The sequence below is a fragment of the Pseudonaja textilis genome, chromosome 5 (assembly GCF_049901715.1).
Source record: "Pseudonaja textilis isolate UNSWEBS1 chromosome 5, rPseTex1.2, whole genome shotgun sequence".
NCBI lineage: Eukaryota > Metazoa > Chordata > Lepidosauria > Squamata > Elapidae > Pseudonaja > Pseudonaja textilis.
Genome location: NC_141994.1, coordinates 16764958 through 16792934, shown reverse-complemented (window position 1 = coordinate 16792934; position 27977 = coordinate 16764958). Strand labels below are relative to the sequence as shown.

General features: G+C 38.3%; 1 protein-coding gene across 5 annotated transcripts in view; it reads right to left on the bottom strand.

The window, feature by feature from the left end:
* Window positions 1-27977, bottom strand: part of LOC113437573 (beta-parvin) — a 52107-nt gene that overhangs the window by 11823 nt on the left and 12307 nt on the right. Inside the window, exons 1-8 of one of the 5 annotated variants that reach the window (XM_087934192.1) lie at window positions 23172-23220; window positions 11705-11794; window positions 9839-9909; window positions 7907-8009; window positions 6034-6174; window positions 3137-3252; window positions 1686-1744; window positions 481-500 (exon numbers count right to left, since the gene is read on the bottom strand). In XM_087934192.1, the coding sequence (XP_087790318.1) occupies window positions 481-500; window positions 1686-1744; window positions 3137-3252; window positions 6034-6174; window positions 7907-8009; window positions 9839-9909; window positions 11705-11750 (556 nt within the window). In that variant the 5' untranslated portion in view covers window positions 11751-11794; window positions 23172-23220. Of the gene's footprint in view, window positions 1-480; window positions 501-1685; window positions 1745-3136; window positions 3253-6033; window positions 6175-7906; window positions 8010-9838; window positions 9910-11704; window positions 11795-17587; window positions 17607-18402; window positions 18554-21407; window positions 21540-23171; window positions 23221-27977 lie in introns of those variants that run through there. The other 4 variants (XM_026702646.2, XM_087934191.1, XM_087934193.1 and 1 more) reach the window with 4 other exon arrangements.

The following is a 27977-nucleotide window of genomic DNA, read 5'->3' as shown; positions in this document are numbered from 1 at the left end:
ACAACGTCAAAATAGTAGTGATGATTAGATTAATTAGTAAATATTTTAATAAGATTATAAATGATGAAGTAAAATGTATGTATAACAAGGATAAGTTGGGTATTGTTGTATTCACATAATTAAAAATAAAAATAAATTTTAAAAAAGCACAAAACTACATTCTCTCTCTCTCTCTCACACCCCCTCCAGGAACCCTTATCTTCCAATTGGGTCAATACAGTATCCTAGGTTTGTCAGGATTAGACCAGTAGGCCAGCATGCTGATTAAGAAGCCCAGAAATTTGTCCCCAGCTTGAAAACTGGACTGGACTGAGCAAAACTACCACCAACTTAGACACAAAATGCTTAATACTTTATAATGATAAATGTCTCATATCATTAAGCTTGAAGAGTTCAAGCTACAATTTAAGCCACAATGTCAGTTCCTTGCATCTTGCTCTCAAGATACTTTTATTTTCCAAGTTAAAATCTTTTACTTACCAAACCTTCCCATCATCATTCTGGAAACAAGAAGTTTAAAAAAAAAATTAATGGCTTCCTAATGTTCATAGTTCTTAAGGAATCATGCAAAGAGGCTGCTTTTCATACTCTGATGTTTTTAGCCTTGCAGAGCTTTTCAAGCCAGACAGAATTGCTGTCCACATTGCTGAGGGCATTTTTCTGATTTGTTCCAGAAAATTCTAGAACAAATTTTAGCATTCCCCCCGCCTCCCAAACCTCTCTCCCCACAGCATTTTTTGGCACTTCACAAATGGCTCCTCAAACTCTCTTCAGTTTGAAAGCAGCAGGTGGGGGTGACCAGAGAGAGAGATCACTGCCCCCAAAATATCACAATATTGAAAGTAAAATCTCCTAGCACATCAATAGTGCTCCTGCTTCCTGTTGTCTGCAACTTTTCCTCTGGAAATCCATTCCTACTCCCACACCATTCATCACTGAGGTGGCCCTGAGGACACAGATAAACCTCCAAGTGGCCTCAATGCCCCTCTAAAAGGATGCAAATGGCCAGCTGTCTGCAAGGAATATAAATCCTTCCATTCCCCACCATCCTGTCAGAGCTGAAGAAGCTTCTTGGTTGAGAAGCGAAACGTCTTCAAAGAAAAACAAGAAAGTCCAGTTGCCTCCTGAAAAAAGCACCTTTGGGACTTTCTGATCGGATTCCAAAGAATAATTCTTTTTTCTAATGAAGTTTTATTCAGTTTTCCACATTTTAAAAATATCTTTTTTAGTGAACAGCATAGTTCCAGGTTCTCCCATTTATATACAAACATGACTTTAATTACATACCCATATTTCACATGTAATTTCATATCTTATCATTATCTTACATATTTTCTATCGTTTTTCTCAAATACTTTTCTCCAGCTTATTTTATCAATGTTCAATTCATTTCTTAACCTATTTCCTTAGACTTTAAATAACTCTCATATCTTCAGATTCCATGTACTTAATAGTTTTTATCTGTCAGGTTTGCAATGTCATCGCATATTCTTATTTCATCCTTTCAAAAATTCCGTCTCAGTTCAAACATTTCAAAAAAGAAACATTTTCCCCACAATACCAATTAGAGTATACCACCTCTGTAGCTTAAATATCATTCAGAGAATAATTCTATGTGCCAACCAAACTGAAGTAACATGGAGAGCTCAACTTTGTGCACACAGCAGTAAAAACACGGTGCTCACTCAGTTGTAGTAGTGATCTCCTCGGTCACATGGGCCGTCTGGAGTAACCCTTCTCGCTTCTGGAAGAAAATCAAAGTGAGAACTAGTGAAATGCTGAAAGAAGTAACTGAAGAATACATAAGACTGACATCTTACAAGAAGTGATTGTGTTATTTTTGCTAACTAGGAGCAGAATTAGAAAAGAGTTAGTTCTCCTTTATCTCAAACCAATAGAATTAATAGAAGCGTTAAAAGGCAGGAGACAATCTGATACACTTTTCTGCCTTCAGCAAAAAAAAAAAAAAAAATCTCACCCACATCTGGACAAACTTTAAATAAGAAGCAAACTTTCAAAGCAGAAAGAGGTATTAATCTGCCCCACTGGTGTACAAGCATTACAAACTGCAGATTGACCCAGACCATTTATTGTAGCAGCACTGCTGATGTAGCAGAGGAAAGGGTCCAAAGAACAAACCTCACCAACACAAAACTAGCATAGCATGATGGATGGATGGATGGATGGAGAGAGGGATGGGCAGACAAACAGACAGGTGAGCAGGCGGACAGATAGGATGTCCACAAAATGTGGTAGAAAAGTGAAGAGTGAAGCTGCAATGGTGGAAATAATTGCCCCAAAGAGAACAAGGAATGTGTTGGTGGATTGGTGACTCACTACTTAGAGCAGGGGTGTCAAATTAAAGGCCCGTGGACCAGATCCGGCCTATGGAGTGCTTAGATCAGGCCCGCAGGGTTGCTCTGGAAGCAGCAAAGGACTGGCCTGCTATGCCTCTGCCAGCGAAAATGGAGCTCAGGACGGGCACCGTTTTCAACTGCGATGGCCTGCTGCAACCCTCTTGTCAGTGAAAACAGAGCTTGGGAGGGCCGCCATTTTTGGCTGCGATGGCCTCCTACAATCCTCTGCCAGCGAGAACGGAGTTTGAGACTCCGTTTTCGCTGACAGAGCACTCAGGCCTCCACAGGCACCCCCAACACGAGTGATGTCGAGCTGGCCACACCCACCATGGCCATGCCCACCTAGACCCCGACATCAAACATAATCCTGAAGTGGCCCTCAATGAAACCTAGTTTGACATCCCTGACTTAGAGGAACAGGGTCCCAAAACCCTCACCTGACCCTCACCTGACCTACTGACCACACGAAGCCCTTATAAGCAGAAAAACATCGACAATGACATCACCTAAATTCCACTGAAGATGTTAGCTAGGCTGGTCACGAAATTCGGAAACCAACCCACAAGCTTGGAGAACGAACCTCTATCCTCATATTACACCCGAGCTACATATATATTCACCACTGTCCCAAAACTACTGGCATCTGTCTAGATTTTAAAAATGATTTTTTAAACAAATCTATTTGAAGCGAGGGTTTGATTTTTATATTTTGTATAGTACTACATAGCTTAATTAACACATGCATGGAAAGCTTAAAACTCTTTCTTGGCTAAACCTACCTTTACAACAACTACTTGCACAGAAACATGTTCAGGAAGCCGAATATTAGCCCGGAAATGCATGGCCATAGCCACCAGCAGGTGGAGGATGGACACCAGGTTCTTGCCATGGATCACTGAAGAAGGAAACCAAGAAGTCATCATGGGATGATTTGAACAGACTGGGCTGTTTCCAGGTGGAAGCCTGTTTAATTCCACTCCAGGAAAACTTTGATTATCTATGTCTGTCTGTCTGTCTGTCTCTATCTGTCTATCAACAGAGTATCTATCTATATCTATCTATCTGCCTGTCTTTCTATCTGTCTATATACAGTGTCTGTCTGTCTGTCAACACAGTATCTATCTACATCTGTCTGTCTGTCTATCAACACAGTATCTTTCTATATCTATATCTGTCTATCTACACAATATTTATCTATATCTAGCTGTCTGTCTACATTTCAAAAAGAATAAAAACTAACAAGAAGTAAGAAAAAAGAGAGAAGAAAAGAAAAACAAATAAGAACAAGCTAAAAGTGCAGAAAAAAATTGTAAAGAAATGAGTTCCGATTGTCTTGTACAAGTTATAAGTGTAAATTAACCTCTTCCCTTATTCTTACATTCTTACATTTTTTTCTAAAATCTATTTTTCCCCTAAACATCAAAAAAATATATCATACTTTCATTTTTTTTCTGAATCATGCAAAGTCAATAAGGGTTTTCTAATCAGCATGAAATTTAGATCATCTCTTAATTAAACCTGCCAATTGACCATCTCAGCAAGTTCTGTTCACCATCCATTTGTCTATTGTGGGTAAAGTTGAGTCTTTTCCCCTTTGAGCATATAATCATCTCACTGCAGTTGTCATACACAAAAGTAAATCCAGGAAAATCTTAAGAGAGCCTCTCCTTCATTACATCTTTTGGGGCTTCCTCCCACCCTTGTTAATCACATCTAACTGGAAGGAGATTTATTCTGTTCAAGCTGCTTTTCTTTTCACTTTGGCTCAAATTTGGGACGGAGAAAGACATGCCCCATTCTGCCTCTTCCATCTCTCCTTTGTGGACCTCCTTTCCGCTGCTCCTTTCTGCTGCTGCTACAGCCAAGCCCATTTCTGCAACGCAACCCAACTCCCTACTAGGAGGTCCTTAAAATTTGGGCCTACCGGTTCTCCAGAACTGGTCAGAACCTGCTGAATACCACCTCTGAGCAATACCCCTTATTGCAGGTACTATTCTGAGACATAAAATGTCATAAGTTCCTGGTAGCTGCAAATGGCATAAAGCCAGGCTGTATCAGGACAGAGGCATGCTAATATTTATTTTTGCTACTGTGGGCAGAAGGGGAGCTTTGCAGATTAGGAAAGCTGGCCAAGTCACATGTGATGGGGACGCTCTAAATATTTTCATTTTCCCAGCTTTTACATCTCCATTGCCTCTTAAAAAGGTCTGGATAAGTTTTAAAAGCAAAACAAAACACTCGGATCTATTCCTCATTCTCATTCTGATGCAGTAAAATCGAGAATGGCACGGGAAACATTCATAAAGAATGCAGGCAGAAATAGGGAGGAGTGAGCGAGCCCATTCAGGTCAGGAAATGGGTCTAAAAACTTCATTACAGGTAGTCTTTGACTTACGACCATAACTGAGCCTGGGAATCACGGTCGTAAGTTGTGACAGTCTTAAAGCAGGTCATCACACGACTGACCCAATTGTACAACCTTTTCTGCAGTGATCGTTAAATGAATGCCACACCCGTAAAGCTAATGCCAGAGTCTTTAAGCCCTGTTATTCACTATGTGGTGTTTTTCCTAGAAGCTGGAAGTGTCTCTCTTTTTTTGCCAAGCAGTTTATTAATCACGGTCACACGATTGTGGAATGCTGCTGCAAAAGGCCATTAATGTGACTGGATTGCTGAGCGCCCAAAATGCAGCCACAGGTGAATGTGATTTGCAGAATACAGAAGTTCAGGTGTATGGCAGGTGCAACGGCACAAAGTCCCACCCCTTTTGTACCTGTGGCTACTTTCATGACGCAGCACTGCCATTTTTGCAGATTTTGCTATTTTTTCCCCTGAAGAAACCTCTGTGTGTGACACTTGTCAGAAACCTGTTAAAATATTCCTTAAGCTTGAACAGAAACTCTTTGCAGCTGACATGATCCCAAGAAAAACATATTTAATGTGTTGCTGTTTTGATGTTGTTGTTATTGTTGTTGTTGTTATTGTTATTATTATTAATAATAACAACAACAACAACATTGCCCAGAAGATCATTGGTTGCCCTCTCCCCTCTTTGGAAGAGTTTTATAGCTCCCATTGCCTTAAGAAAGTTCAAAACATCCTCAAAAATCCATCTCATCCTGGGCATCCTTTTTTTTTAACTATTACCATCTGGCAGACAGTACAGGATAATAAAAACAAGGACAAATAGGCTGAAAAACAGCTTCTATCCCAGGGCAGTAACTCTATTGAATTCTACTGTATAGTGCAATATTAATGCAATATTCGGGGTTTTCAAATCAATGTACAGAACGTGAAGGATGTGTGCTTGTGTTTACTTTCATAGTCATAATGTACACTGAAGGTGGTATTTAAATTTGTTGTATGAGGTGCAATGACAATAAACTAAAGAAGAGAGCCAGGCTAATGTATGCAAATAAAGCAACCTCATCTAATCCGTATTAATTGTACGACAGTTTTCATATACTTTCCTAACACTGAATGAAATAAAAATAAGAGGTGGATCCCCATATTTATATCTTGAAACACTGAGATATTGCCCAGCAATAGAGCTTCAATGCTTCCAATTCTTGCCCTTTGGGGTATCTTTTACCCCCTGGGACCTTCAAAGTGAAAGACAATCAAATACTAAGGCACAGTAGCTTTCTTAGTATTCTTTTCAAAGCCTGAAGCTTACGGTCCACGCTCCATTTGATCGTCCAGCCATGAGGTCGAAGTAAATCATAGACGGCTTCCAGGACAGTCTGCAGTTTCTGTTTCTGTCCAATTTCAGACTGTGTCACTTCAGCCACATTTAGTTTTTGACCAGCAAGTTTTTCTAGATTGAAAACACAGATAATCAGAAGCAATTGCAATAGCACATAGACTTATATACAGCTTCACAGTGCTTTACAGTCCTCTCTAAGTGGTTTACAGAGTCAGTGTATTGCCCCCAACCATTTTGGGTCCTTTACCCGCCTCGGAAGGAGGGAAGACTGAGTCAACCTTGAGCCTGGTGAGATTCGAACTGCCGAATTGCAGGCAGCCGTCATTCAGCAGAAGTAGCCTGCAGTACTGCACTCCAATCACTGCGTCACTGTGGCTCAGCAACATTGTTCAGGTAAGGCAGAGGTCTTTACGAAGGTCTTTGCAACAACTTTGGCCCTACCGGCAGTCCTCCTTTATTGACCATTCACATTTATGACGGTGATGAAAAAGCAACTTTGCAGACAATCCTCACATTTAAATGCTCCAACACTGGAAGCTTTTAAGAAGAGATTGGCTAACATTTGTTTGAAATGGTATAGGATTTCCTGCCTATGTAGGGGGCTGAACTGAAGACTTCCAAGGTCTCTATTATTATTAACAGACCTCCAACTCTGTTATTCTATTCTATTCTATTCTATTCTATTCTATTCTAATTCTAATTCTAATTCTAATTCATTCTAATTCTAATTCTATTCTAATTTAAAACCTTCCCAGGGTGGTAAACCAAAGGAAACCTGAAGTCAAAGTGTAAGCACAGTTTATTAGTGACCGTTTCATGTAGCAACAGAGTTCCCAATCCCAATTGTGGTGGAGAGTTAAGTCACCTACAAACAGGGGAACATTTGCAATTTTTATTATTCGGTTTTTTAATTAAAAGCTTCATTTGCTAACACTCACACAAACACTAAACAGTGTGTATTAGTTTGAGTTATGCAAGTAAGGACACTCGCAAGGCATGGTACTTTCCATTATGTGGTGATTCACAGGGCTCTATAATGGCACCCACATTAGTCAACTTAAATATACTAGATATGCCAGTGACAAAGTGCAAATCGTGATACTCTGATGATTTGGCCATAGCAGTCCAACAAAAACAATGAAGGTGGCAGACAACTCCTGTCCAAAGATCTTAAAATCTTGGGAAAACTATTCACTGATTGGAGGCTCACTCCTAGCACCAGCAAAACATAACTACATGCTTCTACTTTACTACCATCAAACTAGCACAGGAAGCCCTGAAAGTCTACTTACTCCCATACAATCCCATTCTACAAAGCCCCTTGAGTAACACTGGACCCAACTCTCTCCTATAAGATAACCTAGAGCAGGAGTGTCCAACCCATGTCATCGCATTGTCGTCACGTGACATATCGCGATTTTTTTTCCCCCTTTGCTAAACCGGGGTTGGGCGTGGCCAGTGCGGGACGCATCCGGTGGCCACAAGTTTGACACCACTGACCTAGAGAATAAGGCAGCAAAAAAATCAACATTAGGAATAACATACTCCAGAAATTATGTGGAGGGGAGCTTCAGTTGCCACTTTCAGGTCATTCGCACCAGGGTTGGTCAGTCCAGAGTAGAAAACTGCCCCTGGATGATTTAACAGCTGCCACACTACCGATAGTAAATTAGACACCAGACTCAGCGATACCATGAGGATCATAAGCAGATGTATTAAACTGGTTGGCTTCCTGCTCTGAGCCAAATAGCACCATATAGCATCACCAGTTTTACGATTTAAGTCTGCGTTTCCCTAATCCAGACCAGTTCCCTTCTCCGCCATTTTCACCATAACATCTCACCTAGCAATTTCTGTAGCACTTGCCCATCATAGACGTCTTCCTCAAGCTGTTTGACAATTATCCTTTCTTCAACCAGGACATCATTTATCCAGTCAATCAGGACCTGAACAATGATGAAAGAGGACAAAAAATTATTCAAGCTGCCTAAAGCAGGAGTCTCCAACCTTGGCAACTTTAAGCCTGGAGGACTTCAACTCCCAGCATTCCTCAGCCTCACGTCTATGAGGACTTCAACCCCCAGCTGGCTGGGGAATGCTGGGAGTTGAAGTCCTCCAGGCTTAAAGTTGCCACGGTTGGAGACCCATGGTCTAAAGAATATTGTGAGGAAAGCAACTGAATGCAGATAGGCCTCAACTTACAACAGTTCATTTAATGACCATTCAAAGTTACACAGAGCTGAAAAAACTGACCTATGATCGTTTTTCACACTTACGGCCTTTGTAGCATCTCCATGAACACATGATCAAAATTCAGATGCTTGGCAACTGACTCGTACTTACAACCATTGATGCGTCTCAAGGTCATCTCTTGCAACCTTCTGACAAGAAAAAATCAATGGGGAAGCCAGGTTCATTTAACAACCATGTTACTAACATATCAACTGCACTGATTCACTTAACAACTGTGGCAAGAAAGGTCATAAAATGAGGCAAAGCTCACTTAACAAATGTCCCACTTAACAATAGAAATTTTGGGCTCAACCGTGGTCAGAAGTCGAGGATTACCTGTGTTGCTTTTAATAACCACAAATTTATTTAGAAATTTGATGTGTTTAATATTATTTTGTACGTTTAACCTTTTACTTTTTAATTCTCTCATAAAGTCAGAGAAACTGATCTAAATTGATAAATTACATAATTCTGATATGAATAAATATATAGCACTCACTAAACAGTCTATGTGTGATTAATATTGATATAAATCCTTCATTTTTATTTTTTGCAAATAATGAAAGAATGGTAACAATTGGAATAATTATAGACTGAATCTATAAAATTTATGCTAAATTACAACTTAGAAAATGGCTAAAAATGTTCTACAGATGGTATACAAATTGATCAATATCTAGATAGAAAATAATGCAGTGATTGTTGGAAATGTCATAAAGAGGAATATTTTTATCATATGGGGTGGTGGTATAACTCCCCGACCATCCCCAAAGCACTGGGAAGTTATATATATTACAATGAAAAAAATGCAATTTATATTTGAAATGAAACTGCATTTTTATTAGGCATAATCTAAGAGGGAAAAAAACATCCTGAAGCACTATAACCTAATGAGAGATTGAGTGGCCTCCTCATATGCTTTGTATTCCCCTTCTCCGCATTTTTTTTATTTATCACCGTTGTTATTTTTTTAAATGTGCCCTAGTTTTAATGTTTGTAAGCCACCCAGAGCCATCTTTGGACAAGATGGGCAGCACACAAATTAGATAGATAGATAGATAGATAGATAGATAGATAGATAGATAGATAGATAGATAGACAGACAGACAGACAGACAGACAGACAGACAGACAGACAGACAGACAGACAGATATGGAAAATGATGGATATGGAAGATAGGTAGGTAGGCAGGTAGGTAGAGATGGAAGGTGATGGATGGCTGGATGGATGGACAAATGGACATGGAAGATGATGGATGGATGGATATGGAAAATGATAGATCGATAGATCGATGGATGGATGGATATGGAAGATGATAGATAGGTAGGATAGATAGATAGATAGATAGATAGATAGATAGATAGATAGATAGATAGATAGATAGACAGACACACACATACATACATACAATTATTTGAGTGATGCTTTTGCACAAAAGGAATCTTATCTTTTGCACAAAAGGAATCTTATCAAGAAATGTACAGAGCAATCCAGATAAGATAATAAGATAAAGATATTATTGATATTATATAGTGCTACTCACCTTGATAAGTTCTTTAAACTTGGCATCCTCCTTTGAAGTGGGATCTATCATGGTACGTTCTTCATTTTCCTCTGGCAATTTCAAAAAGAAACCCCTCATTAAAGCCATCGTGTCACAAACACAGGCTCATTGTTTCAGACATTGCTATTAAAAGACATCAGCTGCCACCTGATTTATAAATGGCAAAAAGTAGTCATTTGATAAACCAGAAGAGGACATCTAATTATCTGCCAGTAAATTGGGCATGGCTAGTTTAGAGAAAAGAAGAACCAGAGGTGACATGATAGCAGTATTCCAGTATTTGAGGGGCTGCCATAAAGAAGAGGGGAGTCCACTTATTTTCCAAAGCACCAGAAGGCAAAATGAGAAACAATGGATGGGAAACTAATCAAGGGGAGAACAGTGAGACCAATTAACTAGTGGAACTTTCAGAAGTTGTAGGTGCTCCATCACTGGAGGTTTTTTCGAAAAAACTGGACAGCTAGTTGTCTGAAATGGTATAGGGCAGTAGTGGTTAACCTTTTTGTCACCAAGTGCCAAAAACAGGAGCGTGCGTGCACCAAAAAAGGCACCAGGTACTGAAACGCACACACACACGCACACACCAGAAACCAGAAGAGCAGCTCCTGGCACGCACATGCACACCGGCCACCTGGTCTTTGTGTTCTCATGTGCGTTAGAAACCCCGGAAGACCAGGTGACTAGCACGCATCCTAGGGAACTGCTCTTCCAATTTCCAGTGCTCCCAAAGACCATCTGGCCAGCGCGCATGCACACCCCGGAACCTGAGCGACATCTGGTGTGCCCGGAGAGATGGCTCTGCATGCCACTTCCAGCATAGGTTTGCCATCATGGGTATAGGGTCTACTGCTTGAGCAGGGGATTGGATTAGAAGACATCTAAGGTCTCATCCAGCTCTATTCTCACTGATTGAAAAAGGCACTGCCCAAAGGGTTACATGGTGTTGGTTGCCTCATAGTGATGGGCCATCTGTTAAAATAAAGCCAGATCATGGCACACACTTCAAAGTAAATCAGGAAACCTGTACTTGTGGAGTCTGGCAAGAACAAAGAATGCTTATCCACAGGAGATAGGCATGTGTAAATCTTGTAACAATCCTAGCTCATTGGAAAGCTGATAAAAGTAACATGGGTTAGCCAACTTGCAGATCTCAGCTAACAGTTAGGGATAGAGAAGGCCTGCAGCAAATCAAATCTGTATTAGGTAACTCCTAGGGCATTCATTAGCTAAGACTTGGGAATAAGGACAGCTAGAGACCAATAGAACAAATTGTAGAATTATTACTAAAATGTTTATTAGATTATATTTCTTATTATTTTGCCTCGTCCCGTCTTTTCCTTTAGTGAAAATGTATAAAGTTTATTTAATTCTTGGTTCTTGGCATTTTGTCCAGGAGCCCTTTTCCTTGGAGTACTCCAATAAAAAGCGATCAGAAAACCTGCACCTCGTGTCTGGAATCTATCATTATCTTTGGCACCAGGCTCAGGGACCCAAATTGGGGACAACAATAGCATGAAGAAGACACTGTTGATGAACTGGGCTTTCAGATCACGTGATATGTGACACCGGGTTGCTTGCAGAAGACTTGACTCTTGTTACCCTCAAAACAGGAGTTTTCCAAAGGCAACAGAGATAGGAAGCAAAGGGAGAATGAAAAAAAAAAAAAACCTTCCTATTTCTCTAGCCATACTTCCATATTAGACACTAGTCTGCATTTTTACCCAGGATTAAATACTGGATTAGACTCGTATCAGGCAGGGTAAGGCTCAGAAGGTACTTAATCTAAATCCAAAGGAAGCTGTAGTTGTTCCCATCATAAGTCTATGATGTTGCATTCATACATACCTAGTAATGTATCTTCTGGATGAAGATCGGTTGTAGCAGGGGACATCGGAGCATTGATAGCATTTTTACCTTCTTCTTGCAGATCAGACACTGAAAGAATGGAGAGGCTCAAAATATTTCATAACTGCATATAGCTTAAAATTTGATCTACTTGGAGACAAATGCTTCATAGATTGTATTTCTCTTTGCTTGGATTAAACGGACTGACTGAAGTTATGCACCTCCAATTTTTAGGGTAACTGTTCATTATAGTCCATAACTATTTCATAGTCTGCAAATTTTGAAGGGTTTTCTTCCCCGTTTTTATTTTACCTCTTTTCCTCAAGTGACTGTAGCTAATTCAGATAATATATTGGAGAGTTAAATCAAACAAATCATTGTGCTCTCATCTGGTGGAGAGAACTGAACATTTCTAGAATAACATAGAATTCTTTATTGGACAAGTGTGATTGGACACACAAGGAATTTGTCTCCAGTGCATAAGCTCTCAACTGTACATACAAACAAGTGATAAATCATGAACCTAATCATAAAATACGATAATTATAAATCATAAGGTACAACACTCAATGACAGGCATAGGATACTAAATAAGCATATTACTTTCAAGTCACATAAAATTCTTTGTATCTTTAGAACCTTGAAACACGAGCAAAATTTAAACTGCAAACTAAGCATGCAAGGGGGCAGCACATGAAAGGGGTTTGTGTATTAAGCAATCTGTGTTATTCCTCCAAATTATTAAAACTATATTTGTTTTAATTTCATGTATCTTCCTCTGTTCTTACTGAAACACAATGAAAGAACAAGCCATGAGAGTCTAATTTTGCTATTCAATCAATTGAAAGAGCGAAAAGCTATTTCACTATAAGAGTCTCAAATGATGAATGATCGATAACTGTAATTAGTAAAAACAGAAGTGGAACAGCCGTACTGCATATGCCAAAGAAAAGCCTCTGAGAAGTTAGCACCCAGTGATTAAACAGAAAGTTTTCTAACACCTCTTCAAAACGTGAGCCAGTTTCAAACTGGAGCTGGATTCTTTTTCTGAATTCTTCAAGAATAAGATAGAGACCAACCAAAATAGCATACTATAATATTGAATAATTAAGATTGATAATTTAATTATTATATGTATTAATATCAAATTTGAAAAATTGTAAACTATTGAATAAGAGGAATATTGTCATATTTTTATTGAAATGTAAGACACTACGGAACCACACTGTTCACACATTGATTTTTATTGTAACAAAAAATAAAAATACTATTGCAAAAAAAAAAAAAAGAATAAGACAGAGACCAACGGAATCAATCCTGTTGGTTGCATCGGCCTTTCAACTTACTCAGCCTTCAAACAAATGCCAGATTAAATTTAAAAAAAACAAAGGCCTTTTTGCCTTTTGGTAAAGCAACAACTATTGTGTTCAGGACAATAAAACTGCGCTGAAGGAGGCCAAGTCTCAAAAACTGAAAACACCAGAACTAAGATGGACTGTTCTCCATCCTGCTTGAATCCTTTTTTTTTTAATTTTATTGGTTTTTAAAAACAAACATAAACAAACAAAACAAAAACATCAAGCTATCTTCCATAGGTGTACATACAGTGTGCCGGTTGGTTTACAAATTGTTTTGTGCTTCCATTTCATAGTCTTCAATTACAATTACATTGCATATGATCTCATATTGTCAATCAAAAATTAAATACCAAGTATCATTATTAATCAATCATTTGACTACAGTTTTATTCATTCATGTTTTACAGGATAATCATAATTTACTTAGTTTATTTTATAACAGTTCATATTATCGTCCCAAATCTATCCTAAAATTATTTTGTAAATATAAGAAAAAAGTACATCTTTATATATTTATTATTTTCTAAAAAGTCTACGTATTTCATTACTGTTTTTTAGTGTCTAACCATTGATAGAAAAGATCACAAATTTTATAAAATTCTTTATCCTCTTGTTCTCTAATTTCAAATGTCAATCTACTCATTTCAGCACATTCCAATATTTTCTTAATGATTTCCTCCTGTGATGGTATTTTCTCATTTTTCCAGTTTTTAGCAAATACAATCCTAGCCGCTGTTAATACATTTACAATCAGGTATTTCAAGTCTTTACTATATATTTCAGGTAAACTTCCCAATAAAAATATCTCTGGGTTCAAATCTATATGTTTTTTTGTCATTTTTTCCAACCACAGGTGGATTTTAGTCCAGTATTTTTTAGCATCCGCACAAGTCCACCACATATGGTAATATGAGCCAGGTATCTGATGACATTTCCAAAATTTTTCAGATTTATTCTTGAACATTCTTGCTATTCTTGTCGGGGGAAATGCCACCTGTAAAACATCTTATACAAATTTTCTTTATATGCTGTTGACATTGTCATTTTATAATTTTGAGACCACAGTTTTTGCCATTTCTCTAAATCAATCGCATATCCAAAATTCTTCTCCCAAGCAATCATAGTTTCTTTAACTTGTTCTTCTTCTAGTTTAATTTCCAATAAATATCCATACAATTTTTTAATCACCTTTTCATCAGTACTGTCAAAATCTTATCTAAGTCAGTCAGTTTATCATAGAAACCTTCTGTTTTAGAATCTTTAGTGTACCTTGAATGTATTTGCGCATATGAAAACCAATTCATCTTTATACCTTGTTCCTCTAGTTTTTGCATAGATTTAAGTTCACCCTTTTCATTCAATATTTCACCATATCTAACTGTTTGTTCCTTTTTCTATATTATAGGATAAGAAAATGCTTCAATAGTCGATAACCAGACTGGAATTTTCAAATAACATTGTCTTTTAATCTTCTCCCAGTTTAGCCACAGAGACTCCCGTATATAATGTCTTCGAAAATAGCCCTGTTTTAGTTCCTTTATACCATAAAAAAGCATGCCACCCCAACAACAAATCATGTCCTTCTATGTCAACAATCTAGTATTTCTTAGTGTTATCCATTCCTTAACCCACATCAGATTTGTAGCTTGGTAGTACAACTCCCAATTAGGCAAACCAAATCCTCCTCTAATTCTAACATCTTGCAAAAGTTTTAACTTTATTCTCGCTTTCTTACCTTGCCATATATATTTCAACACAATTTTATTTAAATCTTCAAAGTAGTCTTTTCCAAGCCTAATTAGAATTGTTTGTTTCAAAAAATATAAAATTCTGGGTAATATATTCATCTTGATTGTTGAAATTCTCCCTATTAGTGACAGTTGTAAATTTTCCCATTTCGCCAAATCTAGTGCTATCTGTTGTTTAAGTTTGATATAATTATTCTCTTTTAATGTACTACATCTTGCTGTCAAATATATCCCAGGTACTTAATCTTATTCGTGACCTGAATTTTCAATAGGTCTGCCAGTTCTTCCTTTTGTCTTAATAGCATATTCTTTGTCAAGATCTTTGTCTTATCTTTATTTATTTTCAAACCAGCCACCTTTCCATATGTCTCTATCTTTTCTATCAATTTTGATGCTGTTTCTAAAGGGTCTTCAAAGATGAAAACCAGATCATCTGCAAATGCTTGCAGTTTAAATTCTTCCTTTTTGATTTTCATTCCTTTTATATTCTTTTCATCTCTAATATTTCTGTTTAGCACTTCCAAAGTTAACACAAACAACAAAGGTGATAGTGGGCATCCTTGTCTTATATTGATATAGTCTGTCAGTTCTCCCTCTATCATTACCTTTGCCGTTTGCTTATAGTATATAGCTTCTATTGCTTGAATAAATTTTCTAGAAAAACCCATCAGTTCCAACAATAATAACATGAATCGCCAATTCACATTATCAAATGCCTTCTGTGCATCTAGAAATATCAGAGCCATTTGTTTTTCAGGATGTACTTTGTAGTATTCCAAGGTGTCCAAGATTACTCTCATATTGTCTTTAATTTGTCTCTTTGGCAGAAATCCATTTTGATCAGGATGGATAAAATTATTTAAATATTTTTATGTCTTTCTGCCAATATTGAAGCAAAGATTTTATAATCTGCATTTAGTAGAGAAATAGGTCTATAGTTCTTAATTTGTAATGGGTCGGCCTCCTCTTTTGGAATAAGTGTAATATAGGCTTCTGACCATGATTTAGGTATCCTCTTCTTTAACATAACTTCATTCATAACTTCTAGCAATTGGAAGATTCAACGATTCTTGTAATGTTTTATAAAATTCAGCCGGAAGTCCATCTGGGCCTGGTGCCTTTCCATTATTTTGCTTCTTGAGTGCTTCAGTTAACTCCATCATCGTTATATTGCTTTCTAACATTTTTTCAGTCTCTTTAAGTATCTGAGGTAAATTAGCATTCTGTAAGTACTGTTTAACTCTTTCCTCATCAATATTCTCTTGCATATATAATTTCCCATAGAAGTCTCGAATGATTTCCTTCTTCTGTTTGCTACCATGGCAAACTTGGCCTTGGTCATCTATTAATTGCAATATTTTCCTTGATTCTTTCTCCTTTCTCAATTTGTATGCTAACCACCTACCTGTTTTGTTTGCGTCTTCAAAGTAGTTCTGTTTAGCACCTCTAATTTTCTGTGCTAATTCTTTGTTTTCTATTTGACCCATTTTGTGTTTAATTATATCCATTTTTAACTTGATGTCCTTTTCCTGTGGCATTTTCTGTAGCTCTTTTTCAAGTCTTTTATGCTCATCCTCTGGGGCCTTAGAGGCTAATCTTTTCATAGTATTCCTTTTCCTTGTATAGTCTATTATCAAGCGTCTAACATATGCCTTCATTGTATCCCATACATTCTGAATTGATGTAACTTCATTTTTGTTTTCTCTAAAGAAAAAAGGCAATTCTTTCTCCATCCACTGTGTGAAGTCTTTTTCCTTTCAAATAGTATTATTTAACGTCCATCTAGATCTTCTTTTTTGTCCTTTCCATTTGTCATTGGACTGTGATCTGCTCAAGTACTTGTTTCAATATTTATTTCTTGAATATTAGTTAACAATTCTGTTGACATCCATATCTTATCTATTCTGGACCATGATAAGTGTCTATTTGAATAGAAGGTATATTGTTTAGTTTTAGCATTTCTTTCTCTCCATGTGTCTTTTAAGTTTATTTCATCTACCATTTAAAAAAAAGATTTAAGGAGAATCTTTCTGTTTTGCTACCACCCTCCAGGCCTTTTTTTTTTTCCCCAGAAAGAGTCACTTCTCTGCATCAAATGATGTTACTTTGGTTTTGCTCTCTGGCTGGATGCTGCATCAGAGACATTCATTGGTGGAGAGGAGATCAAAAAAGGCAGCGTTTTGCCCACAGTGCACATAAAAAAGAAGTGAAGCTTCAATCACACATTTTATTTTATTTCCCACTTCAACCCAAGTGCCCCTGTTTTACTCTCCCAATTTTATTCTAAGTATTTACCAGATATTTCCTTTCCAACCAATTGTGTAGGCTTAATTGGTTATGTAGACACCTTCCCCAACCAAGCACCCTTCAGATAATTTAGGCTAGTGTTTCTCAATCTTGACAAATTTAAGAGATGTGGACTTCAACTCCCAGAATTCCCTGGGCTGAGGAATTCTAGGAGTTGAAGTCCACACAACTTAAAAGTTACCCAAGGTGAGAAATACTCAGACTTAGACTGGAATATCACACCCTGCATAGCCACTATCCACGTGAGATGGGGATAATAGGATCTGTGGTCCAAGACTTCTGAATGACCTGATATTAAAAAAAAAAACCCAACAACCCTCATTTGCTATTAGGTAAAAAGAAAACAGCAGTAAACTTCTCGGCACCAAATCACATAGTTCCAGTTACAACTTAAAAACAGCTGACCATAATCCACATTGCTTTAACAGTGCATCATTATATCACTTCCAATGATGGTCGACATCTCTTACAATGACACGTTTTTCAGCCAATTGTTGAAAAGGTGAAAATCCTTTCAGCTTTTCCTTCCGAACAGTCTCTGCCCGATATAAACAGCAGCAGCAGGCACCCAGCATTTCCCAATGCAATCTCCATGCTCAGAAGCGGAATCAAGAATGTGGAACTAAAAATAAATCACAACACAAAGCTGTCCTCTTCTTGTTACCGTCCTAGAGTGAGCTGGGAGGAGGGGAGGAGGCAGAGAAATGCAAGTATGTTTTCTCCCCACAACCCAGGTGAGAAGCCCTAGATAAGATTCTGGGCAGTTTGGAGAACCCCCAAATCCCACTCCTGGTTGGCCCCACCCACCCTGCCCCTCCCCTCCCAGGACGCCCCATTGTATGGCCTGTTTTGTATGCGGGTAAGTGCAGGGCATGCACATCTTGGGAAAGATGAAAAACGGGCCTCCTGGTAGTTTGGGAAGGCCGGAAATGGGCCCATTTCCAGCTTCCAGAGAGCCTCCGGAGGCCAGGGACGCTGTTTTTGCCCTCCTGGAGGCTCAAGGAAAACCTCCGGAGCCCGGAGAGGGCAAAAATACCCCCCGTGCCATGGTGCAGGAGGCCAACTAGGCCACGCCCACCATGGCCGCACCCACCCAGCAACTGGGCAGAGAACCCTTTGCTAAAATGTCTGAAAGCCCACCCCTGCCACAACCCATTTGTACATTTGCCCAGTATGGCAAAGACCAGACTCGATGCCAACCAGGAAAGGCCCAGGTATCTGCAAGATTTCCCTCATGCAGCTAACCCACAGAGAAGCAGGCATTCAGTCATATTTTTTTTCCTACCTCCTCCTGTTTTCCTGTGTTTTTTACAAAGCAGAGGTGACATACTAGCACCCTGTAGCAAGAAGGCTGCCTCCTGCCGAAAGGAAGTGTTGCCCGTCCAAAGGAGGTGAGGAGCGTGATAGAAACTGACCGGCCAGCTCAGATTGCCTTGGTCACAAGTGATTCCAGAAGGAATGGCAACTCCCAGCAGAGGCAAAGGGTGTAAAAGAAGACACCCTGGCAAGGCTGAGTGAAATTCAAGAAGAATGGATGCTTTACACAGGAGCTAAATAGCTGCCATTCTCTTTGAGTGTGAACAGGGTTTCTAGCTACCAGTCTACAGAGGAGAGTAACCCATTGCTCATCAAATGCCCACGACAGTGGGAGGAAGGCCTGCAGGGTACCAGACCCATCAAAACACGGGAAAATATGTCACAGTTGAGGTTGTACCCAGCAGCCAAGTGGGGGGAACATTTCTACAAAAAATAACTGGCGTTTCTCAGGATCACAAGCTAAGCCTAAGATCACAAGAGGGTTACAAGACTGTCAGCGCATGGCCCATATGAAAAAAAAAAATCCTGCTGGTATCTTCAGGAATTGGTGGAAGGGCACACAGAGCCAGTGAGGTTCCAGTGACAACCCGTGGTGAGGATAGAATCATCTTGATCCGTTAATCTCTAGGGATTATGTATCAGGTCTCCTACTGGTAGGTTTTGGTCCTTTTAACCATGTCAAAAATCCTGGAACTCTTAAGAAGAGCAGGATACCTAGCGGAGAAATAAAAGCTATTTCTCTTCATCACATGAAGTGCTGATACCCTTTTATAATGCCCTGGTAAGGCTACACCTGGAATACTGCATCCAGTTTTGGTCATCACGATGTAAAAAAGATGTTGAGACTCTAGAAAGAGTGCAGAGAAGAGCAACAAAGATGATTAGGGGGCTGGAGGCTAAACTGTTGCTGGAATTGGGCAGGTCTAGTCTGATGAAAAGAAGGATTAGGGTGATATAATAGCACTATTCCAATATCTCAGGGGCTGCCACAAAGAGGAGGGAGTCAAGCTATTCTCCAAAGCATCTGAGGGAAGGACAGGAAGCAATGGATGGAAAGCAATCAAGGAGAGAAGCAATCGAGAACTAAGGAGAAATTTCCTGACAATTAGAATAATTAATCAATGGAACAACTTGCCTCCAGATTTCTCCAACACTGGCAGTTTTTAAGAAGATGTTGGATAACCATTTGTCTGAAATGGCAGGGGGCTGGACTAGAAGAGCTTCAAGGTCCCTTCCAACTCGTGTTGTTCTGTATTCTCTCCATGCATCAACATCACCACTACACCAATAGCATTTAAACTTATATACAGCTCCATAGTGCTTTACAGCACATTATACTGAAGATAACATTGTTCAGGAAACACAGACAGAAACACAGAACACAAGGTTAACTATTCAATTCTGAAATCTGTCTTCTCCTCTTCTCCAAAAAGTCATACAATACAACATTATCTTATGCCAACGGGGACAAGTTCCTTTGCAAAAGCAATCTAAAAATCTAGCAGTTAAAAGTCAAAAGCCCCCGAAAAATTAAATGCAGCTCTTTTCTACATTGTCTCTACAAATGAGTTTCTACAAATGGTAATCTGGATATTCAAAAGAAGCTGGATGATAAGTGCTATTTAATTTTAGCTGCAGTTGTTTCCGGTTATTTCTAGTATTGAAAAACAGCAGCTGCTGTGAAGCCACTGAATAGAGTAGCTAATTATGGGACGCAAGTGCTCTCTGAGTAAATCAAGCTGGGATGGAGAACTTTACCAACTCAAAAAGATCTCAGTTTTACTATCAATTAGAATGCTATAAATAAACAACCTGGGGTTTTTTTAAAAAAAAATACATGATGCAAACAAAGTATTTGATTTATGGAGAATCAAAGCATTGAACTTTGCTATTTTATCAGTGACAGCTCTGCAAACAGGAACAAGCATCATTCTTTTCACTGTCATTTTTCTGATGTATTCTCCATTTCAAGCAATTTTCCCAGAACAAGCAAGAATCAGCTATTTAGAAATTCCAACTCATCACAAGCGGCAAGGCTACTATACTTACAAGCAGGAAATAAAACCAAACAATCGGCTTTGTCAGAAATTTTTCCATCTCTCTTTCAGGGTTATTAACGTTAACATTTGTGTAAATAAACATGATCAGATAGACCAAAGCAACACAGAATGGATACCACTTGATAAAAAGCATCCACGAAAGAGACTTGTAACAAGAGGGTTCAGAATAGCTTGATGAGTTTTAACTTCCCTCTGTCAATGAACTATCTATAGAATCAAATTTCAGAAACACAACTTTCAAATCAAATCTTTCCCTTTGTAAGAAAAGAAGCTCAAGCTCTATTAATGGAAGAATGATGGCTGGACTTAAAAACACACATTGGTTGAGAAATTCTGGGAATTGAAATTTTAACATTTTATTTTTAAACTGCCAAATGCTTAATTTTTTTTTCTTCCAATCATGTTGGATTCTTAGAAACTGCCCGTGCCTGGCTAAGATTAAAATACAATTCCATCTTTATGGTGGGTTCTTGTGAAGCAAAAAAAGCACCAGAGGAAGCCATGTCCTAAGTAACACCCAGCCAACCTTTGCTGATCTTAAAAAGTGAAGCAGTTAGACCATTTGGATGGGAGGCTACTGACAAATCTAGACAGGGAATTTTAAAAAAATGGAAATGACAAACTGCTTCCAGATTTGGCAAGGACTATTCCAATTCTATCTTCATTGTTAAAATTATCTCAGCTGTTTGTTCTCAGCAGGATAGCAGTAGGATCAGATTGGGACAAATTGCTCTTCTGTCAAGCCTCTAACATTTTATATAAACTTACAGACTGAGCACAGGCCAACAGAGGAATGTTAAATAATCAGTTAACCAGCTCTGGCATCCTCTCTATAACATAAGTCTTAGGTAAATTAAGAGTTTAAGTGACTTCTGAAGCAAAAGGAACAGAAGAGGAAGAGCAAATAACTCACTGTAGAACTGGTGGTCCCTCCAAGACAGAGAGATATGTGCAAGAACAGCTTCTGTTCTGAATTTCCAAAAGCCCACTATTGCTTGCAATTATAGAGAACAATTATTTGGAAATCTAAGAACAAAACCCTCCCACTTGCACAAATGACTCTGCAGGAAGATCAGTCAGAAGGCGATAAAACAGAAACAAACCACATAGCCGCTTCAACCCTTTTCTTCCTCGCAAGCCTTATTTGTACAAACACTGCCGGAAAACTGTTAGTTAGACAACCAACTGGTTAATTGTGGCCAGCCAGTAAGCTGTGCAGCTCCATTCTAATCCAGTTTCTGAGTAAGAAAAACTGGAATACCTTTGGTCCAGTCATTTTGGACAGTGGTGGGGTTCAAAGATCTTTACTACCGGTTCTGTGGACGTGGCGTGGCTTGGTGGGCGTGGCAGGGGAAAGGATACTGCAAAATCCCCATTCCCTCCCCACTCCTGGGGGAAGGTTATTGCGAAATGCCATTCTCTCTCCACCCTGCTAACCTGCTTTCCAGCTCTGTCCCCCTGTGCAGGGCAACAAAAGAAGACCCAGCCGATCAGCTGGGACTCGGGAGGCAGAGAATAGATGGAGGTGGAGCCAGTCAGATGTGGTATTCCAAACTACTCAAAATTTCTGCTACCGGTTCTCCGAACTACTCAAAATTTCCGCTATCGGTTCTCCAGAACTGGTCAGAACCGGGTAGTATTCAGTTCTGGAGAACCGGTAGTGGAAATTTTGAGTAGTTCAGAGAACCAGTAGCAGAAATTTATTAAGGGATTATTAAGGGATTATTAAGTACAGGGGACTCCATCTCTAATTCTTTGATTCAAACTTTATAAAATCTTACAAAATAATATTTCATTGCTGCTAAGAAAAGCTTTCTGGTTTACATTTTACTGGTTTAATTCTTCACTCTTCAAAGATTATCAGAGAAAAATTGGCTACAAAATGGCTACAAAAACCTGATGGAGATAGTAGAGATGGCTAAATTCATTGCTTTGATTAAAGGAAAAAAAATACAGATACCTTCATTTCTACTTGGAAACTACTTCTGGACTTTATGCTTGAGGTGAGGGAAAAATGAAACTTTGATTTTGGGTTTTTCCAATTAGACAGATTTGTTGTTATAAAAAATGGCTAGTTTCTTTTATTATGAAAAGTAAAAAGTTGAGGGTAAATCTTAATGCCTTATTCTACTGCACTGTGGTCGGAAATCAATGCCTTTTTTTTCTTTTTCCCTTGCTTTCCCCCACTATCCACTTCCCTTTTTCCTCTAATTTTCTTAGTATTTGCTTTTGTATTCTCTTTGTATATCATATTATAAATTAATAAAACTATTTATTTCAAACAGAATACATCATTCCTGCTAAAAGGGGGAACAATTTAACAAACCATCTCGTCTTCTGTCTCCAAACAGAATCCTGTGCACCTTTGTCTTGGACAGAAATTGCATTTTCCCATTCCCACCCCACTGCATTTTGAGGGGTATCTGTAGGTGCTGTGGTAAAAAAAAAAAAAAAAATCCAGATGGCAGACATAACAATTGAAGTTGTGGCTGTTTTTATGCACATCAGAGCGTGTCAACTGGCTCTTTTGACCAGAGTTTGTGAGCATCCCTGCTTGGACTGGAAGAAGTCACCACAGCATCTTCTACACCTTTATTTTTGCCTGAAAATGAATAATGGTAATGATAGTAAATCAAGCCCCTTTACCCATGTGGTGATGTTCGCAGGCTCCACTTACCAAAGAAAATAGCTGGACTTGGATTGTTGCAAGTATGCCACAGCCTCACAAAAACTGTTAAAAGAAGACATCTTAGGGTAATTTTTTTGGCGCCATAGAACATTGAACCATTACAGAGGAAGAAAAATGCAAGTCATAATTAAGGAAGTCAGAATAAATATTCCTATCCTTGCACAATTCTGCAATCTTTTCTTACAAGGATGAACAAGTCAACATAATTGACCATGCCCTTATTATCAACATGAGCAGCCGTGCAAAACCTATAGTTGTGTGATGAACCTCTTCACTCATTGCAAACCAACTTACTTACATGTCAACACAAATTTTAAAAGTACAGTTGCGTCTGTTTTTAAGAAATATGAATCCAAACAACACATGACTGAAGGGAACGTGAACTACGAAAATGCAAAAAAAAACAAACAAGATAAGGGAAGCATAAGGAAGAAAATTGCATTCAGTTCATTTAGATTTTTGTTTTCTTTTAAAATGCATGCACAACAATTTTGTGCAAATAAGTATTTACTGCGATGATTAAAAAGAATCAAGGGTCCAATCACACTTGGCCAATAAAGAATTCTATTCTATTCAATTAAATTCTCCATTGACTATTAACTTGCTGATTTGATTGGCTTATATGCTACACACCTCAGATATTTGGAGGGAGGGGATGAATTCCTTATAATTGCTTGTTTGATTGTTCTGTATACTGTTAAGTCGCAAGTATTTTTTAATCAATTGTATTATTGATTACAATTACACAGTAATATCAATTATTTAATTAAAAAAAAAAAAATAAAAAGAATCAAGGGTAGTAAGAGTATAAGAATAGAATCGAGAAGTAATTGGTATAGTTATAGACTTTGTTAATTAGTATGAACACAGTTACAGAATCGTAAAAAGTGGAATTTAAAAAAATGTTGAAATGTTGAATAAATAAATATTTTTTAAAAAATGCATAGATTGTATTGGACAGGACATGTAAGTGTATAAAAAACATCATAGTATTGTTTAGTATGTGATTAAGATATGTAAAAAAGAAAAATCCAATAATTTTTTTTTAAAAGAATCAAGGGTAAAAATAATGCTGAATTGTATTTGCAAATACCAAGGTCCGCCCATGGACAATGTTATAGATGTGTCCAAATGTTCATATTATCAATGGTCCTAAAGTGAGACCTTCATTGAAAAGAAGCATTTTAAATGTAATCTTCTATGAGGTCTGTTATGATATGTACAGAATAACCCTTGAGCAACAAGGATATGCACATGGAAACGTTCATGAGAGTACTTATGAATAATTATTCAGCCACACACAGATACACCAAATGGAGTTAAAGTTTACTTTAAGAAATAGCACAGCCCAATAAATGGTCCAGGTCATATATGTATAACAGTCCAAAGAATATCCAATTACAAAGTCTTCTTAGAGGTCGCCTTTGTCATTTACAGTAAACAAAGATATCAAAGTATAAGCACAGCATAAATACAACAGAGAACCTTAGATAGCAACAGAATGTCAGAGAGACAGAATGTCAAAAGAGCAAGCTATGATCTCTAGCTCCCTCTTATGGTAATTTGCAATATAATCAACCAATCGGAATATTGTATAAATGAATACAGTGATTTTGTCTTAAAGCTACAAACATACATTGTTGGTTTATATATTGCCAACCCAACTAATCGGTGGACAGATTCCTAACAAGGTCCCACTTACATAACACTTTGGAGGAAAAAGCTAAAGAATGGCTGAATATAAGAAAATCATGCAAAGCCTTGAAAAATCTATTCAGTTACTTTTAAATTTGAATAGAATAGAGCTTTTGGCACGCAACCTGGAAATGGCATCACAGCCCTGTACATTCCAGACAAGTGGCTATCCAGTCTCTTCTTACAAACCTCCAGTGTTGAAGCATCCATAACTTCTGAAGGCAAGCTCTTCCACTGGTTAATTGTCCTCACTGTTAGGAAGTTCTCCTTAATTCCAGATTGCTTCTCTCCTTGATAAGGTTCCATCCATTGTTTCTTGTCTTGCCCTCTAGTGCTTTGGAAAATAAGTTGACCCTCTCTTCTTTTTGGCAGCCCCTCAAATACTGGAAAACTATTACGTCTCCCCTAGTCCTTCTTTTCTCTAGACTAGCCAAACAAATTTTGCAACCATTTTTCATGTTTTAGTCTCCAGGCCTTTAATCATCTTCTCTGTACTTTTTCCAAAGTCTCAACAATATCTCAATCAATAAAAAAATTCAAAAATGTTCCCCATATTTTTGCTCTATCTTTGAAACATTCCACTGGATCCAAACACTTCCGCTTATTGTTCTTTGGAATCCCTTCCTGAGGCCCAAGCCTGCTGCAGACTGACCAGATTGTTATTATTATTAAAGGTTTTCACCTGTAGACAAAATATTAGTTTAAAATTCCTGATGTGTCGGAAAGAAGGAATTCACAATGTCAGATAGAATTATGCCAACTCCTGGTGCTAATCACTTGAAGAATGCTGAAGAAAAAACATCTATATTGATTTAAATAGAGGGTTTTTTTAATGTAAATCTTGTTTAATCTAAACTCAACTCTCTGGAGTCTATGAAGTCCTCCCTCACGGAACGTTTGGGACAATACTACAGAAGCGATTTGAGCTACTTTCTTCTAAGATGGGTTTTCAGCTGAGATTATTTTTTTTCTTTTAGTCTCCTACCCTAAAATTTCCCAGTGAGAATCTGCCCAAGCTCTAACCCAGGGGTTGGCAACCTTAAACACTCAAGGAGCCATTGGAACCAGTTTCCCACCGAAAAGAAAATACTGGGAGCCATAAAATCCTTCCTGTGCCAGACTATTTCCTGAGTGGCCACAAAACTAGCCTACATAGTTGAATTACACATTCTGTTTTCCTCTGAAACTTTTCTTTTCTTGGATTTACCCATGGCTGGCCTACTGGGAGTCGGAAAGCTCAATAAATCACATGCTGGTGAGTGTCACACACATTGGCAGTTGTGACGCATATTTTGAGTGACAGGGAGCCGCAGCAGAGGGATGAAAGAGCCACATGCGGCTCCAGAGCTGCAGGTTGCTGACTCCTGCTCTAACCATATCCATACCTGCTTAATGTTTCATTTCGGACAGGTTGCTGCTTCCTGCGCTATATTGGCATAAAAACAACAAACATCATTTGAGATAAGAAGTAAAGAAGAAAAAAAGAAAATGATAGTGCCGAGTTATTTCCTACTTTGGCATTTTGTTGTAAGTGTGTAAGGCATGTCTCTAAGATAAATTCAGAAAAAGTCAAGATGGTGACCACCACAGCGGAATCAAAGCTCTGTGCCATCACACAGAAAAATACAGGTACAGCTTTGATCCCATTGTGGCCACTATCTTGACCCACACTCTGCAGTCATGGCTGTGCGCAGATGAAATGATATGAATACTCTTAAAGCATTTGATTTTTAATTTATTATAGGCTATACCTCTAGTTATTTATTTTATAAATAATACAGGGCAGTGAATATATCCAATCTTATTCCTCCTGTTTTTCCCATAACAACAACCCTGGGAGGTGGACTGGGCAGAGAGCGTGACTAACCCAAAGTCACCCAGCTAGCTTTCATGCCTAAGGTAGGACTAGAACTCCTTCTTTCTGGATGATTGGCCCAAAATCACCCAGCCATCTTTCATGCCTAAAGCGGGACTAGAACTCATTCTTTCCTGGCGATTGGTCCAAAGTCATCCAACCAGCTTTCATGCCTAAGTGGGACAAAATTCACCATCTCCCAGGTTCTAGCCTGGTGCAAAATCAAACTGGTTAGTTGTTTATATTGTGTAAATCAAGTATTTTTAAGTGAAATGGTGATGTTTAATTTTCATTTAAAAGAACTGATGAGAAACATAAATAAGTAACTTAATAATAAGCGAAAAAACTACATTTTCTGATATTTCAGACTTCGTGTTTGCTTCCTTGAATTTTACTATTTGTATGTTAGCCATTTATTTATGTTACACATCTTTGATCTTGCTTAGTTCATAATCTTTTCTAATTCTTTTTTCATTGAAAAAAAAAAAGCAACTGGTGCTTTTGAGAGGCCCCCTGAGCCAAAGGTGACACAGGTCTATTGTCTGCAAATTCAACAGGAATTTTTCTTATCTCCCTTTCAGGAAAAGGAAAGGATAAAAGAGCGAAAATGAAGTTTCCTATCTGGAAATGATGCTCACTCTGCAAATAATGTGATTGATAAACACTCTATCTGGAACAGGCCAAACAATCCTGAATAGACCTTTCTACTGAAGTGGAATTTTGCAAATATACCACCCCAGCTGAATGCTGAAAGATACATCAAAAATCTAATACATTTTCCTCGCCCTACCTAACAGGTCTACAAACAGTGATAAACTTTCCTATCTATATTTAACTTTCCTATCTATATTTAACATTATATAAACAAATATCTCTGATGTAGAAATCTATTTATCTAATAATCCAATTGACTTTTCACATATATATGAAGTCAGTTAACCATCTGTCAGCTGTATTTAACACGTAGAAAATCCACAAATGGCTTCCATAAACGCCTCCCAACTTTTCAAAGGCCCTCCAGAGGCTCTTCACCCTTAAAAGCCCCACTCCTTGGCTCAAATTCTGAGCCAAAGTTGACCACACCATCTGGATGGGTTTGTGGGTTGCCGCCTTCCGAGATGGAATATTCTAATCTGGTGTCCTTCTCCACAGGATCAACTGGATTACCAGCAAAGCAGCCATCGGCTCCTGGCAGTCTGGGTAAAGGAGAGGAGAGAAACCCACCAGAAGGGGATTATGATAGT